Genomic DNA, 17,843 nt, shown 5'->3' with positions numbered 1-17,843 from the left:
TAAAATTGAACATGCACTTGCGTGCGCACGCACACGCGCGCACACAAACAGATCAGACCTCTTGTGTAGTATGGAGGAGGATGTAGCGTGTCACTTTGCCATAGTCCTGAACAACCTTGAGAAAGTCCTCATCTGCGAATTGACTCTGGCTGAGGTTTCTGAAGACCAGCACCCTGCTCAGACCACATTCAACCTGGAACACAAAGCAGTGTAGCAGCTTCCATTAACATGCCAGCTTAGAGCCGCTCAGATCTTGTCCTGTTCAATGAACAACAGGAAGAGTGACAGGAATGTTTGGCTTATTTTTCTCACCTCGGGGTCATCATCTGGTCTTTCTTCTACAAAGACATAGAAAACAAAATGTTACAACCGGTTGGTAAAATGTTTTTAAGCTGAGACTGGTTTAAGTGCTGACGAATGGGTTTTTGGTTTGTTTTTGCTTGTTTCACTGATTTAACATGGTGACACAGAAGCTCCAAATTTACACATAGTGGAGTCTTCATTTGTGCATCATAAACTTATTTATCTGCAAGATAAATTCCTGAAAGATCCACAGTTGTGTAGTTTGGTACATTTCATTTATGTATTGTGCTGTGAACCACATCTCCAATCAAGATACACAAATTCTGTAATTTGAGTTAACGTGAATGCCGACCATTTAGCCCTAGCCTTACACAGAGACAGAAAAACTGCCACTATCCTTTCAAATGTTTTGTTCATGTTTCCTGGACAGGAAGTGGAGACGTAAGTCAGTAATACAAACCATCAGGAGACGACTCATCTGGCTCATCTAAGGTGATACAGTTCTCAAGGTTCCTTAAGAAATCAGGTTCCTGTAAAAACATACATACACATATGTACTGTACAATACCATTAAAGTTATACTTCTTGAAAAGGAAATTAGACCCCCCCCCCTTTTCCTCCCCAATTGTACTTGGCCAATTACCCCACTCTTCCGAGCCATCCTGGTCGCTGCTCACCCCCTTTGCCGATCCGGGGAGGGCTGCAGACTACCACATGCCTCCTCCAGCCGATTCTTTTCACCTGACAGTGAGGAGTTTCACCGGAGGGACATAGCGCGTGGGAGGATCTTGCTATTCCCCCCAGTTACCCCTCCCCCCCGAACAGGTGCCCCGAGATCGATCAGAGGAGGCGCTAGTACAGTGACCAGGACACATACCCACATCCGGCTTCCCACCAGCAGACACGGCCAATTGTGTCTATAGGGACGCCCGACCAAGGCAGAGGTAACACAGGGATTCAAACTGGCGATCCCCATGTTGGTAGGCAACGGAATAGACCGCCACGCCACCTGGACGCCCCTGGGAAACAAGATTTACAAACATGCGTGACTGGGGGTGATTGACCACAGTGACCTTTAAGTGAATTTAGGGAAAACAAAATAAAGGATTTTGAGAGGCAACTCGCTACCTCATCATCCTGTGGACTGGTTTTAGTGGTCTCCTCTGGATTATTTGCTGCTCCACTGATCACCTCCTCTCTTACCTGATTGCCTGTGTCGCAATCCTTCTTGACAGGGCTCTGATGGGTGTGGCGAGCTTGCTCGGCGGAGGAGGGGGAAGAGGTGTTGGTCGGGTGATGGCCGTCTAAGGTGCTCACAGAGGAGGTGAGGGGAGCTGAAAGCATCCCAGCTTCTGTAAGAGAATTTAAATTTTCCTTTTTATTGCCACAAAACTAGGTCACCTTTTTTCACATTAACAATAACCAACCTTATTATAAAAAGCTAAAAAAAAATTTTTAAAAAAAGCACTGTTGCGGAATATCTCCACCTGTCTGTTGTTTTCGACCAGGCGTCAGACTTCTCTCCGTCGCTCTCTTCTCCCTCTCACTCCTATTCTTGCTCTTCGAGCGTGAACGGGAGTGAGTACTCCTCTTCCTCTTAGAGCTCTTCTCCGTTTGTTTCCTGGAGGAGACATATCTGAAAACAAAGACAGGGATTAACCTTTCAGAACAGGAATCGAATCATAATCACACACACACACACACACACACACACACACACACACACACACACACACACACACACACACACACACACACACACACACACACACAACTAGGCAAACACAATTATTCTTATTTTGTTATTATAAAATGAAAGCACATTATTAATCTAGTGCTAAAGTTTATCGGCTTGATTGAAGAGAACACACCCAACCGTCTCAGGACACAATAGCCAATAATGCCACGTATTATGTATTGGCAAAAGGCGGTCGTACTGTCATTAACAGTCTTTAAATACAGCTGTGACAAGTCTTACTAAAGCCTTTTCCCTAATGGTTCACTGCCATTCAGAATGCTTGCATCCCACTGATTACCATTTATTTCAAATGAATTTCAGCTTTTGAAACTTGTAGGTCATTTGGCTGTTCCTCTTCCATCCAGAACTAAACAGAGCTGGGTGGGGTTTAAAACATGGCAATGAAAGAAATGCTGCTTGGTTTATTGTACAGAAGCTGGAATGAAGGACTGATGACTTAATGAAGGTCTTATGCTTATCCACGAGGAGGACAACATAAAACTGCCAAGACAGCAAGAGACAGACAGAAAAGGAAGAAACAAAGACAAAAAATAGAAAGACAAAAAAGGAAAGAGTCAGAAAAAGAAAAAGTAAGAGAAGAGAAGAAAGAAAGAGAAAACAGCTTACTTCAGTGAGAAGAACTCTGAGGAGAGATAAACGTCAACAGTTTGTCCTTCGAGCTGAAGGGCATTGGTCTGATGGTGCTCCACCAGCTTCTTAGCGTCCGTGATGTTTGACATTTCTATAAAGGCCTGCAAAGAACCGGCCGTTACTGGGACCAGTTCCCCAAAAGTTCATCAAACATTCCCAGACTGAAATGACAGCAGATGGATGTGAGCACACACCGATAATAAACAGAAGGAAGACCAGTCCACAGAGAACTGTGAGCCTACCTTAGTCGGCAGAAACAGGGAATCCCTGACAGGTCCAAACTGCATCGCTGAAGCAGTCAGCTCACTACTCCAGTCTTTCCCAGAGGGAAGAGGCTCAAAACTCACCACATTCAAATTCTGAGGAACACAGACACAAACACACACCCAGTTTCTCCATGGTGGCAATGTATTCTAATACACTTTCAAAGGAAAACAAAAGCAAACAGACAAAAGACAACAGTCCCAGTGTCCACTTCTGGTAAATGATTTTGGAATAAACTTAGCGCTGCCCAGTTAAATGCATACATTCATTCGTACATTCTTTACCGGTCAACAGTGAATAACAACAAAGTTACGTAACAACAAGAAATTGCTTTTAATGTCAAAGCAGAATATCAGCTGCTGAATATAGTCTTTGGGGTTGTCAGTGTAAAATATGAAAAGCATATCAAAGTAATTTTGTTAACCCAGCCACTGAGGATGCACAAGCCAGTGCATTCTTAGTGCCGGTCTCAAGCCCGGATCAATGGTGAGGGTTGCGTCAGGAAGGGCGTCCAGTGTAAAATCTTTGCCAAATCAAAATGTGGATCATAAGTCAGATTTCCATACCGGATCGGTGCTGGGTTACCAAGGACCACCACCAGTACTGTTGGCCAGCAGGGTGCCAGTGGAAACTATGCTACTGGTAAAGGAGAAAGAGAGGGGGAAGGCATGTCCAGAGGCAGCAAGAGAGGAGGAAGGGTAGGAGTGTGGAGATGAGAGTCAGAATTTTGAATGTTGGCACCATGACTGGTAGAGGGAGAGAGCTGGCTGATATGATAGAAAGAAGAAAGATGCAAGAGACCAGGTGGAAGGGGAGTAAGGCCAGGAGCATCAGAGGTGGGTTCAAACTCTTCTACCACGGTGCGAATGGGAGGAGAATTGAGTAGGGGTAATTCTGAAGGAAGAGTATGTCAAGAGTCTGCTGGAGGTGAAGAGAGTGTCAGACAGAGTGATGAGTATGAAGCTGGAAACTGAAGGTGTGATGATGAATGTTATCAGCACATATGCCCCGCAAGTTGGGTGTGAGATGGAAGAGAAACAAGAATTCTGGAGTGAGTTGGATGAAGTGGTGGAGAGTTTACCCAAGGAGGAGAGAGTGGTGATTGGAGCAGACTTCAATGGGCATGTTGGTGAAGGGAACAGAGGTGAAGAGAAGGTGATGGGTAGGTATGGTGTCAAGGAGAGAAATGTGGAAGGACAGATGGTGGTGGATTTTGCAAAAAGGATGGAAATGGCTATGGTGAATATATATTTCAAGAAGAGGGAGGAACACAGGGTGATGTACAAGAGTGGAGGAAAGTGCACCCAGGTGGACTATATCTTATGCAGAAGGTGCGATCTGAAAGGGACTGGAGACTGCAAGGTGGTGTCAGGGCAGAATGTAGCTAGGCAGCATCGGATGGTGGTCTGTAGGATGACTTTGGAGACCAAGACAAGGGCGAGAGTGGAGGCAGAGTCAAGGATCAAATGGTGGAAGTTGAAGAAGGAAGACTGTTGTGTGGAGTTCAGGGAGGACTTAAGACAGGCACTGGGTGGTAGTGAAGAGTTGCCGGATGGCTGGGCAACCACTGCAGAAATAGTGAGGGAGACAGCTGTAAGGTACTTGGTGTGTCATCGGGACAGAGGAAGGAATACAAGGAGACTTGGTGGTAGAATGAGGAAGTACAGCAAAGTATACATAGGAAGAGGTTGGCAAAGAAGAAGTGGGATAGTCAGAGAGATGAAGAAAGTAGACAGGAGTACACGGAGATGAAGCGTAAAGCGAAGAGAGAGGTTGAAAAGGCGTATGGTGAGTTGTATGAGAGGTTAGACACTAAGGAAGGAGAAAAGGACTTAAACTGATTGGATAGACAGAGGGACGGGGCTGGGAAGGATGTGCAGCAAGTTAGGGTGATCAAGGATAGAAATGGAAATGTGCTGACAAGTGAGGAGAGTGTGTTGAGAAGGTGGAAGGAGTAGGGCTGATGAATGAAGAAAATGAGAGAGAGAGAGAAGGTTGGATGATGTGGGGACAGTGAATCAGGAAGTGCAGTGGATTAGCAAGGAGGAAGTGAGGGCAGCTATTAAGAGGATGAAGAGTGGAAAGGCAGTTGGTCCAGATGACACACCTGTGGAGGCATGGAGATGTTTAGGAGAGACAGCAGTGGAGTTTTTAACTAGATTGTTTAACACAATCTTGGAAAGTGAGAGGATGCCTGAGGAGTGGAGAAGAAGCATACTGGTACCGATTTTCAGGAATAAGGGCAATGTGCAGAACTATAGCAACTACAGAGGTATAAAGTTGATCAGCCACAGCATGAATAAATGGGAAAGAGTAATAGAAGCTAGGTTAAGAGGAGAGGTGATGATTAGCGAGCAGCAGTATGGTTTCATGCCACGAAAGAGCACCACAGATGTGATGTTTGCTTTGAGAATTTTGATGGAGAGGTATAGAGAAGGCCAGAAGGAGTTACACTGTGTCTTTGTGGATTTAGAGAAAGCCTACGACAGGGTGCCGAAAGTGAAGGTGTGGTATTGTATGAGGAAGTCGAGAGTGGCAGAGGAGTATGTAAGAGTGGCGCAGGATATGTATGAGGGAAGTGTGATAGTGGTGAGGTGTGTAGTTGGAATGACAGATGGGTTCAAGGTAGAGGTGGGATTACATCAAGGATTGGCTTTGAGCCCTTTCTTGTTTGCAATGGTAATGGACAGGTTGACGGACGAGATCAGGCAGGAGTCTCCATGGACTATGACGTTTGCGGAGAGTAGACTGCCGATTGAGGAGAGCCTAGAGGGGTTGAGGTATGCACTGCAGAGAATCAGCAAGAGTTAAAGGGAAGGTTTACAAGATGGTAGTGAGACCAGCTATGTTATATCGTTTGGAGACAGTGGCATTGATGAAAAGACAGGGGGCGGAGCTGGAGGTGGCAGAGTTGAAGATGCTAAGATTTTCATTGGGAGTGATGAAGAAGGACAGGAGCAGGAACAAGTATATTAGAGGGACAGCTCAGGTTGGACAGTTTAGAGACAAAGCAAGAGAGGCAAGACTGAGATGGCTTGGACATGTGTGGAAGAGAGATGCTGGGTATATTGGGAGAAGGATGCTGAATATGGAGCTGCCAGGGAAGAGGAAAAGAGGAAGGCCAAAGAGGAGGTTTATGGATGTGGTGAGGGAGGACAGGCAGGTGGCTAGTGTGACAGAGGAAGATGCAGAGGACAGGAAGAAATGGAAATGGATGATCCGCTGTGGCAACCCCTAACGGGAACAGCTGAAAATAGTAGTAGTAGTAGTAGTAATAGTCGATATCAAAGTAATTTTGTTCCCAAAATCAACAAGATCATTGATTTTGAGGCACAACCATAATTCCAATATTAACAAAATTTGCATTTTCGCCGAAACTATGTATCCCAAGATGAAGTGCACTGTTGCGTCCAGTCAAGACATGAACAACAGCATCATCCTGGCTTGAAAAGCAAAAGAAGAGGGATTCATTCCTTTAAGCTAGCTAATTTACGAACAAAATACATGACAGATAAGAAACATCACTTTACCACCACAGGGTTCTTGAGGAAGCCATCCACAACCTTTTTGGCTGACTCAGGTGTACTCATTCTCAAAATGGCCTGCAAGGTAAACAAAAAAAACAAGCTCAAAGTCAAGCACGGGAATTCATCTTAGTGACATTGATGCAGAACCATTCACAACTTCCCCTGTTCATACAAACAGGGTGTAGTGCAACAGTGAACACCCTACATTCATGAAGCAGAATGGCATCAATTTTGCCAGCACTAAATTAAGAAGTACCTTCTACTGCCACCTTGACAATTCGTCAATGCTTTCTTTTAAAATTTCTATAACTGTTGTACTACTGTCTAAATATTGTTCTGTTGCCCTTTGCTGTTATGCCAAAGACCTTTATTTTATCTGATTTACTGTGACTTGTGTGAAAGTTGTCTTTTCCTTCTTGCACGCTTGTGTTTTGCTTACATAATATTTTTTCATTTTGGGAGCCAAATCTAACATCCGTCTAGGGATTACAGACCAATTTAGCAACTTTTGGCTAAATCCGTCACATTTACGGTTATTTTAATTAATGTGAACTGTCCCTGTCAAAGACACCAAATAAAATAAAGAGCTGACAGCTGTAAAGTACATTAAATTCTGCAGGAATGTAACAGAGCCAGAATGTGAACTGTTTAAAACCAACTCACACAGCACTTAGTAAGTGTATTGAACAAATCAATAATTGGATGTCTTGGAATTTTCTTAAACAAAGATAAAACTGTAATTGTCTTTGGAGCCAAGGAAAAACAATTAAAAGTCAGCACTCAGCGACAATTGGTAATGTTAAAAACCAAAAACCAAGCCAGAAATCTTGGTGTAGTCATGGACTCAGACCTGAATTTATATAGCCACATTAAGACATTTACAAAGTCAGCCTACTATCACCTGAAGAATATGTTAAGATTCAAAGGATTTATGTCTCAGCAGGATTTGGAAAAACTTGTCCATGCATTTATCTTCAGTTGACTCGACTACTGTAATGGTGTCTTTACAGGTCTCTCTAAAAAAAAATTTTAAAAATCGATCAAACAGCTGCAGCTTCATAATGGTGCTGCTTGAGTCCTTACAAACACCAAAAAAGTGGATCACATAACTCCAGTTCTTGGGTCATTACACTGGCTTCCTGTCCGTTAAAGAATGTATTTTAAAACTCTGCTCTTGGTTTATAAAGCACTGAATGGTTTAGGGCCAAAATACATTTCTGATCTTCTACTACACTTTGAACCATCCAGACCTCTCGGCTCATCTGGGACAGGTCTGCTCTCTGTACCCAGAGTCAAAACTAAACATGGAGAGGCAGTTTTCAGTTTTTATGCACCGCATATCTGGAACTCCCTGAAAGCTGCAGGTCTGCTGCAACTCTCAGTTCTTCTGAATCAAGGCTGAAGACTTTCCTGTTTGCTGCTGCCTACGATTAAATACAATTTGACGCTTTTGATTATCATGTTAGACTGCACTGTAACTTTTACTCTTTTTATCTGTTTATAAATATCTTTTTATTGCCTTATGTGGCTTTTCTTGATGCCTTTTATATTTTATGTAAGTCACTTTGAATTGCCTTGTTGCCGAAATGTGCTATACAAATAAATTTGCCTTGCCTTGCATTAGAAACTTAAATTGCATTAAAGGCGGAATAAATATTTTGATACATAAAACTTTGGAGGTGTAACAGAAACAATATGTGAAATTGATCAAGGGGGTTAAATACTATGAGGGGACTTGATATTGAGAGATGAAATGGAAATATAAAGCCTTACAAATCTATCGTAAACATGAAGTCCCACTACATCTGCTTTGCTTCCGAGGAGGTGCAACAGGTCTTTCTTCTGAATCGCGTTTTGGGAAAATCCGGCAATCACCAGGCATTCCTCCATCCTCTGAGAAAAACGACACCAACAATTTGTCATTATTTTTACACTTACAATAATAACGGGGGAATAGCGTGATCCTCCCACACAATGAGTCCCCATGGCGAAACTCCTCACTGTCAGGTGAAAAGAAGCGGCTGGTGACTCGACATGTATCGGAGGAAGCACAGGGTAGTCTGCAGCCCTCCCCGGCTCAGCAGAGGGGGTGGAGCAGCGACCGGGCTCAGAAAATAGGGTAATGTGCCAAGTAAAATTGGGGAGGGGAAAAAAAAAGGGGGGGGGGGATAAAAAAAACAAAACAAAAAACAAGCTACAGAGGGCGTCTATAAAGTCACAGAGTGCATAGCGCCACCTTAAAGTGCAGCAGCTCAATGAAGTGGACGTGGCATCAGGGCCTGGTATTGAACTTGCTCACCAACTATGGTGACAACTGGAAGATAAGTCAAGTTCCTGTTTAGGAGGTTAGACCGCAAACACATTTGTGCATATGGCACTCAATGTTTGGAATTTAAGAACTCTTCACAATTTTTCATAATGAGCATCCACTGAATAGAACACAGCAAGTTTGGTTCAACAGGTCAAATGGTCTAGGAGGAGACAGAAAAAGGTTTTTTAGAAAATTCAAAACAGTGGAGAATCTAGTCGGGCGAAAACAAATGGCCTTTGGGAACGTCGGAGGCCATGAGGAAACCCATCGTATGACACAAAGTACATGATCACAGGACCTACTGTATAGTAGGAGACAGAGCAATGTGCAAAGTGTGACTTTGACCTGATGGTGGCACTACAAACTTGGTTTGACCGGCCCCAAATTTATGGAATCTCGGTTTGGCTTCGACCCCTATGAGCCCAGAAAGTTCGAGAAAAATCTACCGAGCGGTTTGGCCTGTACAGCCAAAAACATCGGTAGACAAACAACAACAATAATCTAACAATAACAATAGAGATTATTATTAGAGATTATTAGGGTGCAGCAGCATCCTAATAATCTCTCCATATTCTGCATCTTGATGAGACAGATAGTACCTCGTCAGCTTCCCTGTTTTTTCTTTCCCTCTCGATCTCCCTTTCCTTTGTCGACCTCCTCGGACCTGTAAAAACAACCGGATTCACTCACTTCTGAACTTAAAATGACAATCATGCTTCATCTGCCCAACGTCAGTGTCCTTCTTACTCGTTCATTTTGGCATGCATTATCACAGACAGTGTTCCCAACTTTGCTTAAGAAAATTGTAATTAAAGTAATGTGAATGAGATTCCAACATTAAATAAAGAAATTAATAAAAAAAAAGATAAGGTACTTAAAAAAGCAATATTTCACTTAAATACAATGTAATCTGTAAGGGGAGACACAGCCTTTTCAAAGTAGACTGTGTAATGGAAATGTGCAGTTTTGAACTAAAGTTCTTTACTTACTGCTGTGGCCTGACCAGGAGCTCGAGGAGCTCGAGGACCTGCGTGATCGACGCCTGGGCCTCTCTCCCACTTCCTGGGCACCAGGTGGTTCACCCACACTGAAGTACAACAGCACCAGATTAAAGGCTGATCTCGTTCACCATTTAACAGTGAGTTAGGTATCTGGATGCTGTTTCTAATTCTGGCATTTGGGGAAAAAAACTCAACATCTGAATTAAAAAACTCAACATCCGAATTTTATATATATATATATTATGGCTAACACTCAATTAATAGCCGTGAATGTGAAAACTTGCTTTCAGGTTGGGCACTAGGCTGCACTGTATAAGAAAATGCGAATATCAACATACAGCTGTATAAGAAAATGTGAATAATAACACTACATTATACAGTATATGCAACAATGATATTCAGGGGTTTTTTTATACAACACAGCCTTTTGCAAAGCAGCAAGTGAGTTTCCACGTTCATGGATTGTCCACCGGTGACCAGCAGACACCATTTCATCGACATTCATGACTGATCAGCATCATGGCTGCTGATAAGAGTGTTATCCCTAAACTATACATTATTTCTTTATCTATGGCTAGATTAGATACATAAACAGACAGACAGGTAGACAGACAAGTAGACAGAGAGATAATGCTGAAAATTGTGATTGTTTCCCTTTAAATATTTACAATAACCCCTTGATATGACCGGTCTCAAGGTCGGACACTTGCTTCCTATGAGCCACCAGTTGGAAGGAAACGACTGGATGGGGGGGGGGTCCTGAAATCAGGGATTCTGTCTTTAATATTGTCTTTTTTTACAGGGTTGCTGAAGGGTCACGTGATGTAGGCTGAAAGGTTCAGGCTACCGATTCCTGTATGCAGGACAAACCCCTGATAGGCCCCTCCTCGCGGTATTGACCGGACTTCACTTGTGGAGTTGGCGTAACCTGGGCAGCACTAAGCTGGCTAAAGCCTAACGGGACCGCAGACTGGCAGTTATAAAAATCCCACACATCCCTGGCTCGTAAGTGCCTAACAAGTGGGCAGTCCGGACTCCCAATCCGACGATCACTTGGGTGCTACCTGTGGCGGATCCCATCGTCTTCACTCTTGTGTTGCCACGGAACTAGATCCTCCCAGGCCAAGCAGTGTGGACCAGCGTCGCGACCTGATCACCACTTTAATCAAGGCTTTAGCGAATGGCTCCCAGAGTTTTTTTTTTCTATCTCTTGGAATGGATCCTCGGACACGAGAGACACCAATGACGACGACGACGATTGTCTTGCAGTCATTATGTCAGTCATCATTATTATAATGCACACGGCAGTATAGTCATGTTAGTAGCGTAAATGGTCAGTGTGTGTCCTCTCAGTTCCTGCTCATTTGGGACGGGATGTCAGGATATGTTGACCTGACCTGGTTAATTTATTTGTAAACCCTCTGTGGTCTGTAGGAAAGTACTTCAACTTAGAGGAGTGCATTACCAAAAAGACTTCAGAGCCATTTTGCGCATGTCATTCTTTTGGCAAGTGGATACAAACAACTCTCCCTGTCAGTGAAGTGATTAAACTGGTTTCTACATATTAATGAAGCTCATTTCTGTTTTTGATGAAGACTATGGACATGAAGTGTTCGCCAACAATCGGATTAAAACAAGGACAACCGCGAAATCAAAATTCACCTTGGCAAACAAAAAAATCATGTAATGACATTCATGTGTAATCGCAGTTGTTGATTACAAAAGGCAAATTTTGATTTCGTTATTGACATTTTTCCCCCAATTGAAAAAAAAAGATTGCTGAACATTTTTCTTCAATGAAATTAAAACTGCTTAAAAATCAGGTTTACTCCTCAGTAAAGTTAAACTAATTGCCATAACCTCCCTACCTGCCCTATCCTCCTTAGCATTCACCAGCTCCACTGCCCACAAACAAACAAAAATCAGTAAAAAAAACAACAACAACAAAAAACAAACAAACACATGCACATAAACAGGTACACAAAGCAAGAAGGTTCACTCACTCTTGGGTTGACTCGATACGACAGTCCCAGTCAGGGTACCTGGAATTAACAGACAGGTAAACATGAGGTTCACTTTCTGCTCTGACCTGATACTCAACTATATCACATGCCATCCGATTCTAACCTATCAGACGCCCCGGAAAAACCTGGAATTTTATTTTTTTATATATAATTTTTTTTACCAATGCCCAACAAGTTTAGTTAATGGTAGACCCAGACTCGTATGATTCTTGGAGGCTCTCTCGTCCCACTCCAACGCCTGCAACCAAATGAAGAGGCTTTTAACCCCTTTTACTTTAAAAGGATGCAATATTTTCCCCCACAGGCTTCAGCTGAGGTCATAGCCAAACAGTTTTGCTGAATTATCTACCAACAGAAAACAAAGTGAACTAGATGAATGCACTCAGTAGCGTGCATATCTCCGCCAGGCGTACGTATCTCCCCTTCTCCGGTGTTCAAAACTTGGCGACAAACCGCCCTTTTTTTCACGTATCGGGAAAAGGGAAATACAGGCACACATGCATCCGTTTGGAGTGTTGGTTGTGCACATCCTCAGAAATGCTATGCATCCATAAGATGCAATACGAAAATGAACGGTAGGGGCAGTAGGCACGTCAGCAGCGACAACGATGGTAGATGAAGACAACAGACCTGCAATTACACACATCTGTACAATGTGTCATTGCCGCTGCACAGTGACAAATACGCTTGTCAGGACAGCTGGCATGAGATCAGTACCATTTTAGAAGTTGATGTGAAAACCTACAAAAATAAATGGAAACAAGTCTATTTTGCGTTTCTCTCGTAGATCTAAATACTATCTTGTTTTTTTTGTCAGTATTTGTCTATATTATGTCCCAAAAAAAAAGAAGTCTTGAGACTGCTACATTCGTGCATGGCAAAAAAAGTTCAAGTGTAGAGACGTTTTGTCCATTTATATCCTTAGTTCTTTGGTGTGCCCTCTAGTGGAATCCTCCAGTAACACGCAAAGTACATAGACGAAGTATGTGAGTAATTCCGTTCACAACGCAGCTAGTTGTCTACATTAATGCGTGGTTAAAAATCAGGTATATCCCCAGCCTAAGACCAACAGTTGAGGCTGTGGGCCTGTTCCAATGTTGTCATATGATGAAACCTAGGTCTGGTCCGTTTAGAAGCGTAGCATGAACCACTAGCCAATTCACTGTGTGGATATTTTTTGTTTTTGTTGCTCGACTGATATACAATTACTGCAACGGTGAAATTGTTTTTGTCTCTTTATGTTACTGGTATGGCTAGATTTTCTTTGTATGAACTGAAATGTTATTGACAGTATGAACTGTATGTAGTAACAGTAGAAAATGTTTCTCACAGTTATCCTGCAACTGTGAATGTCCATGTATGTGCGTGCAAGTTACATGTGTAGTAGCACAACACAAAATAGGGCTCCCCTGAAAGCCACCGTGTAATTCGAACCATGAAGCAAACATCGATTATGCAAAAAAATCATGCAGATCCAGCCATTAGTGTAACTGCATTACCAACATTCACGAGTCAGAATCAGAAAGACTTTGTCGTTTCATTTCATGCACTTGCCCACATGAAATGAAATATTGTTTCCTCTGGCCCACAGCAGTGCAACACAAAGACAATAAAGCACACATCCAAAAACTATAAGCACTACAAGAACACATATATATCCAAACTAACACATATATCTAAACTTTAAAAAAAAAATCACTGTCCAGAAGAACGAACGCCAGCCAGGATGACTTGTCGGAACAATAATCAAAGTATTGGATTAAGTGATATCTCCCAAATTTGAATTTCACATTTGCATGTAAACATACTGATTCATTTACCTCTTAAGAAGGTCCAGCATTTTGTCTGTATGCCTCTCCTCACTGACATGGCTGCACCACGACTGTTGGCAGTGAAACAATAAGCAGATATTATAGCAAGAACATTCACAGTAAAGTTGCCAGTGCGCTCATTTTGAATTACTTCAGTCAACAAAATCTTAGTCACTTTGTGTTAACATTTATTGAGTCAAATGTGAAAGATAAAAACAACTTTTCAATTAAATGTTGGGTACAACATCAGTTGGGAGAACAACTGTACCAACATTCGGCCAAGAAAGTGAGATTTTAAAGAAAAAACAACAACAACAACATTCTTGATAAGACAGGGAAAACACAGTTGAAACGGGAATTAGGCCATGGGTCAGTGGAACTTCGGTGAGGAGGAATGCAGAACAGATGCCATTTGGTTGTATAGGACTGGATCTGGAATGGCGGCAGGAACCACAGCTTTCCAGTATGACCAAATACAAAAGGTAGGCGTCGGCCCCTAAAAGAGAAAGATCAGCCAAAGGAGAAAAAAACAAAAACAAACAAACGGGACACACAAATTTCATCTCTTTAAAACAGAGGATGCACACGTGGGAGAGAGGGTTGCGGTACTTACAGCTTCACTGTCAGCATAGAAGAAGCAGAGGGAACATTTGTACGGGTAAAACACAGGTGCGTTTCCATAAAAGTCCCTGGCAAGGCTTTCAGAAGGCACTGAGACAGTGGCTCTTTTGCGCTTGTTATCGCGCTTTGAATCAGAGTCAGATTTTCCGGAGTTGGATGGAACGGCTCTCTGATCGAAGTTGAGGCCAACGCCATAATAACACGCCATGCTGGCTGAAAACAAGCCAGCTGCCATAATGGTGTTCAACTGGGCTGCCAAGTTATTCAGTGGGTCTGGTGGCTTCTGGGGACGAACTGGGGTTGGAGCAGTTGCTGCTTGGTGCTGAGGCAGTTGGGTCCGGGAGCAGTGGTCCAAAGGGTACTGAACAAGCTGGACAGGGGTCTTGCTCAGTGGGCCAGAACCACTGAAGACATCAATGGCAGAAAGATGAGGTGATGATGATTGAAATGAGCTTGCATGAGAGGTGGAGCTTGGGTTGGGAGTGGGTCTTGGGTAAGTGATGGTGTGTGGGTTGGAGGTGGAGCCTGGGTGATCAGTGGAGCTTGGGTGACCAGCGGAGCTTAGGTTGGGGATGGGGCTTGGATAAGGGGTGGAGCTTGGGTAATAAGTTGGCTTTGGATAGGGAGTGGAACTTGGATGATGGGAAGAGCTTGGGTAATTAGTTGGTCTTGGGTAGGGGGTGGAGCTTGGATAACGAGTGGAACTTGGATAATGGGTGGAGCTTGGGTAATTGGTTGGGCTTGGCTTGGGGGTAGAACTTGGGAAAGAGGTGGAGCTTTGGTAAAAAGACGTGTTAGGGTGCGGGCTTAAATCTGCACGTGCTTCAGATGTTAAGCTAACATTATATGTACTTGTGCTTGGGTGTATATCCCATTTGGAAGTCCTTTGTCGGGGCAGATCCTGTTTGACGGGCCTTTGTGGGGACAAATCCAGTTTTGAGGACTCTTTTACAGGAGGCGAATCCCTTCGCAGGAGCAATTCCATTCTCTGGTTGGAATGGTGATCAAATGGCAAACCAGCATCCAGCCTGAATGTCTCTGCTGTCCTCGCGGTGTCCTGCTTAAATGTCCCCGTTTCTTTCGCAGTCCGGTTGTTCTTAATTTGTAACAGGAGACGTGGGAGGGTCTCCTCTGTGATGAGTTCATCGGGGATGTCAGCCAATAGGGCCAGGTCTTTCAGTTCCAGGCCCAAGCTGGTCAGCATTCTCATGGCTGCGGCTGATGGGTTCTCCTCCTGAGATGACATCCTGGGGGCCTCAAACGTCCACTTGAAAATCCCTGGGCAAATCTGGTGGGGAGGTGTTATGAGAGTGACTGAAGCTGGCTGGGTGTCTTACAATCGGTTATTACACTGGGAAATCAGGGAACGTGCAGACAAGTAGCAGTAAGAAAGAATCCCTGTAAGCAAACCTGATAGGAAATAAAAACAAAGGGTGAGAAAGTGGAAAAAAATTAATTTGCCTGCGCAATACATCGGGGATGCGTTTAATTTGAGTTGGAGTAGAGGCCTTGGAGCTGCCGCCGCCAGCACTTGGCACTTAAGGTGAAGGGAGTCTGCACGTAAATGCATGTAATGTGTTGGTAGAATAACTGACCATGAATATAGCAGATGTTCAAGTAACACCTACTCCAAACAGTCACCGAATGTTAAAAACACCTCTGCACTGTTATTTTGAGAGAGAAAAAAAATCAACAATTAAATAGATGCTAGCACCTAGGCATGCTATTGCCTAAGCATGAGCAGGATTTTGCCATCACCTTTGCTCGTACAGTAACAAATACCTAATTTATTCCTAAAACAGCTCTGATTAATCCTGCGACATCAGCAATTTACAGGCTTCACCCTGAATCTTGTGCATTAACCATGTCCATTGACTTGGCTGATTTGACTATGAATGGGATGCATTCTGCTAAACTTGAATGTGTCTTTTTGGCAACAACCTTAAAAGCAGTGCATTATGAGAATAAGTGTAAACTTGTTTTGGTATATGACAAATAAACCTGAAACTTGACCACCACAAGTTTTTTTTCCCCATTGCTAAATTGGGAGAATTCTCTAAGGCTACAGTCACATGAGCGAATGACCATCGCTGCTGAGGCGAAATTGGTATGTTGTCCTGCTCCATGTGGGCAGTGCAGGATGTGATGTACAAGGAAATCAGTTTGCTGGTTTGTAGTCGGTTTGAACGGCTGTGGTTGTCACATGAGCGGTTGTTGGTTTTGCAACAGGGAAATGTACACTTAAGTCCAGAGAAAGATAAATGAATGTTTTTACTTGTTTCACTTGCACATGTTATCACAGTTTCATGGACAAATATAGTGGAAGAACATTGGTGTACAAGTTATACTTGTTAGCTAGCTCCACCAAGTTAAGCTAGCTAACAAATACAGCAAAATATGAATTGATGTTATTAATACATTTTCCATTTATTTGCACTCATTTGTCTGTCTTCTGACTTACTGCCAGCCAAGCATAATCTTTCTTGTGGGGGGAGTTTGTAGTTTTCATGGGCAAAGTCGTTAGACACAGCAACGATCATTCTCCTCCATCCTGGTTTACTAAGAAAACTACAGCCAATCACAGCCGAGTGGGGGGGGGGGCAACCCGCGCACACTTCTTTGCTATTGCTTGAGGCTGCCGATACACGGGTTAAAGTTCACCAACGGTGCACTCCACGCGAAGCGGAGATGCAAATTGAGCTAGCCAGCTACTCGCCCCTTCGCTCGCACAGAATGGAAGTAAACGGGGGGCGAATGTTAACTTTGCCTGTGTGACCGTACCCTTAAGTCAATTCATATGCATATGAGTTAGAGCACATAGTAAGGAAAGGGATAGAGTGGGACATGGATTAGAGTATAAAAACGTAAGAATAACATCTGTATAATAAATTGAGTGATAAGTCTTCCAAGAGGAACCTACTGCTGACTGTGTTTTAACCGAACGCTTTCCTTGCGCAAGTTCGATCGCTTGCCAATTTCGGTAACACTTTAGTATGAGGAACATAGTCACCATTAATTAAGTGCTTATTAGCATGCAAATTAGCAACATATTGGCTCTTAATTGGTCGTTATTACGTACTCATTAATGCCTTATTCTGCATGGCCTTATTATACAACCAGTAAGCCATTAACTATGAGTTTTCCCTCTATAACCTCAGAATTACTGCTTATTAGTAGTACCATCTCAATATGCTTTGCTTAGTATGGACTTTATAAGGTGGTAGTACCACAAGAAGAGTTATTCTGCCTTACTAACACTTAATGAATATGGTCTGCTCTTACATAACAAAACACAAAACTACAAGTGTTCATAGTGTTAAATTACTCTAAATTAAGTTTTTGTTACTTAGAATATGTTCCCCATCACTGACGAAAAGACAGGAGGCGGAGCTGGAGGTGGCAGAGTTGAAGATGCTAAGATTTTCACTGGGAGTGACGAAGGAGGACAGGATTAGGAACGATTATATTAGAGGGACCGCTCAGGTTGGACGGTTTGGAGACAAAGCAAGAGAGGCAAGATTGAGATGGCTTGGACATGTGTGGAGGAGAGATGCTGAGTATATTGGAAGAAGGATGCTGAATATGGAGCTGC

The 17,843-nt window shown here is 43.1% G+C and overlaps 1 protein-coding gene across 4 annotated transcripts in view; it reads right to left on the bottom strand.

Moving 5' to 3' along the window:
• LOC130125612 (uncharacterized) overlaps positions 1-17,843 on the bottom strand; it is a 28,783-nt gene that overhangs the window by 8,320 nt on the left and 2,620 nt on the right. For 2 of the 4 annotated variants that reach the window (XM_056295193.1, XM_056295194.1), the window contains 14 exons: positions 14,244-15,661; positions 13,640-13,701; positions 11,799-11,837; positions 9,784-9,881; positions 9,394-9,458; positions 8,257-8,376; positions 6,487-6,558; positions 2,935-3,051; positions 2,669-2,793; positions 1,791-1,939; positions 1,507-1,655; positions 764-833; positions 313-338; positions 59-193 (listed from right to left, as the gene is read on the bottom strand). In XM_056295193.1, the coding sequence (XP_056151168.1) occupies positions 59-193; positions 313-338; positions 764-833; positions 1,507-1,655; positions 1,791-1,939; positions 2,669-2,793; positions 2,935-3,051; positions 6,487-6,558; positions 8,257-8,376; positions 9,394-9,458; positions 9,784-9,881; positions 11,799-11,837; positions 13,640-13,701; positions 14,244-15,497 (2,481 nt within the window). In that variant the 5' untranslated portion in view covers positions 15,498-15,661. The remainder of the gene's footprint in view (positions 1-58; positions 194-312; positions 339-763; positions 834-1,506; positions 1,656-1,790; positions 1,940-2,668; positions 2,794-2,934; positions 3,052-6,486; positions 6,559-8,256; positions 8,377-9,393; positions 9,459-9,783; positions 9,882-11,798; positions 11,838-13,639; positions 13,702-14,243; positions 15,662-17,843) is intronic. The other 2 variants (XM_056295192.1, XM_056295195.1) reach the window with 1 other exon arrangement.

Source organism: Lampris incognitus, chromosome 1 (genome assembly GCF_029633865.1).
Source record: "Lampris incognitus isolate fLamInc1 chromosome 1, fLamInc1.hap2, whole genome shotgun sequence".
NCBI lineage: Eukaryota > Metazoa > Chordata > Actinopteri > Lampriformes > Lampridae > Lampris > Lampris incognitus.
This window is presented reverse-complemented; position numbering and strand designations above follow the sequence as displayed.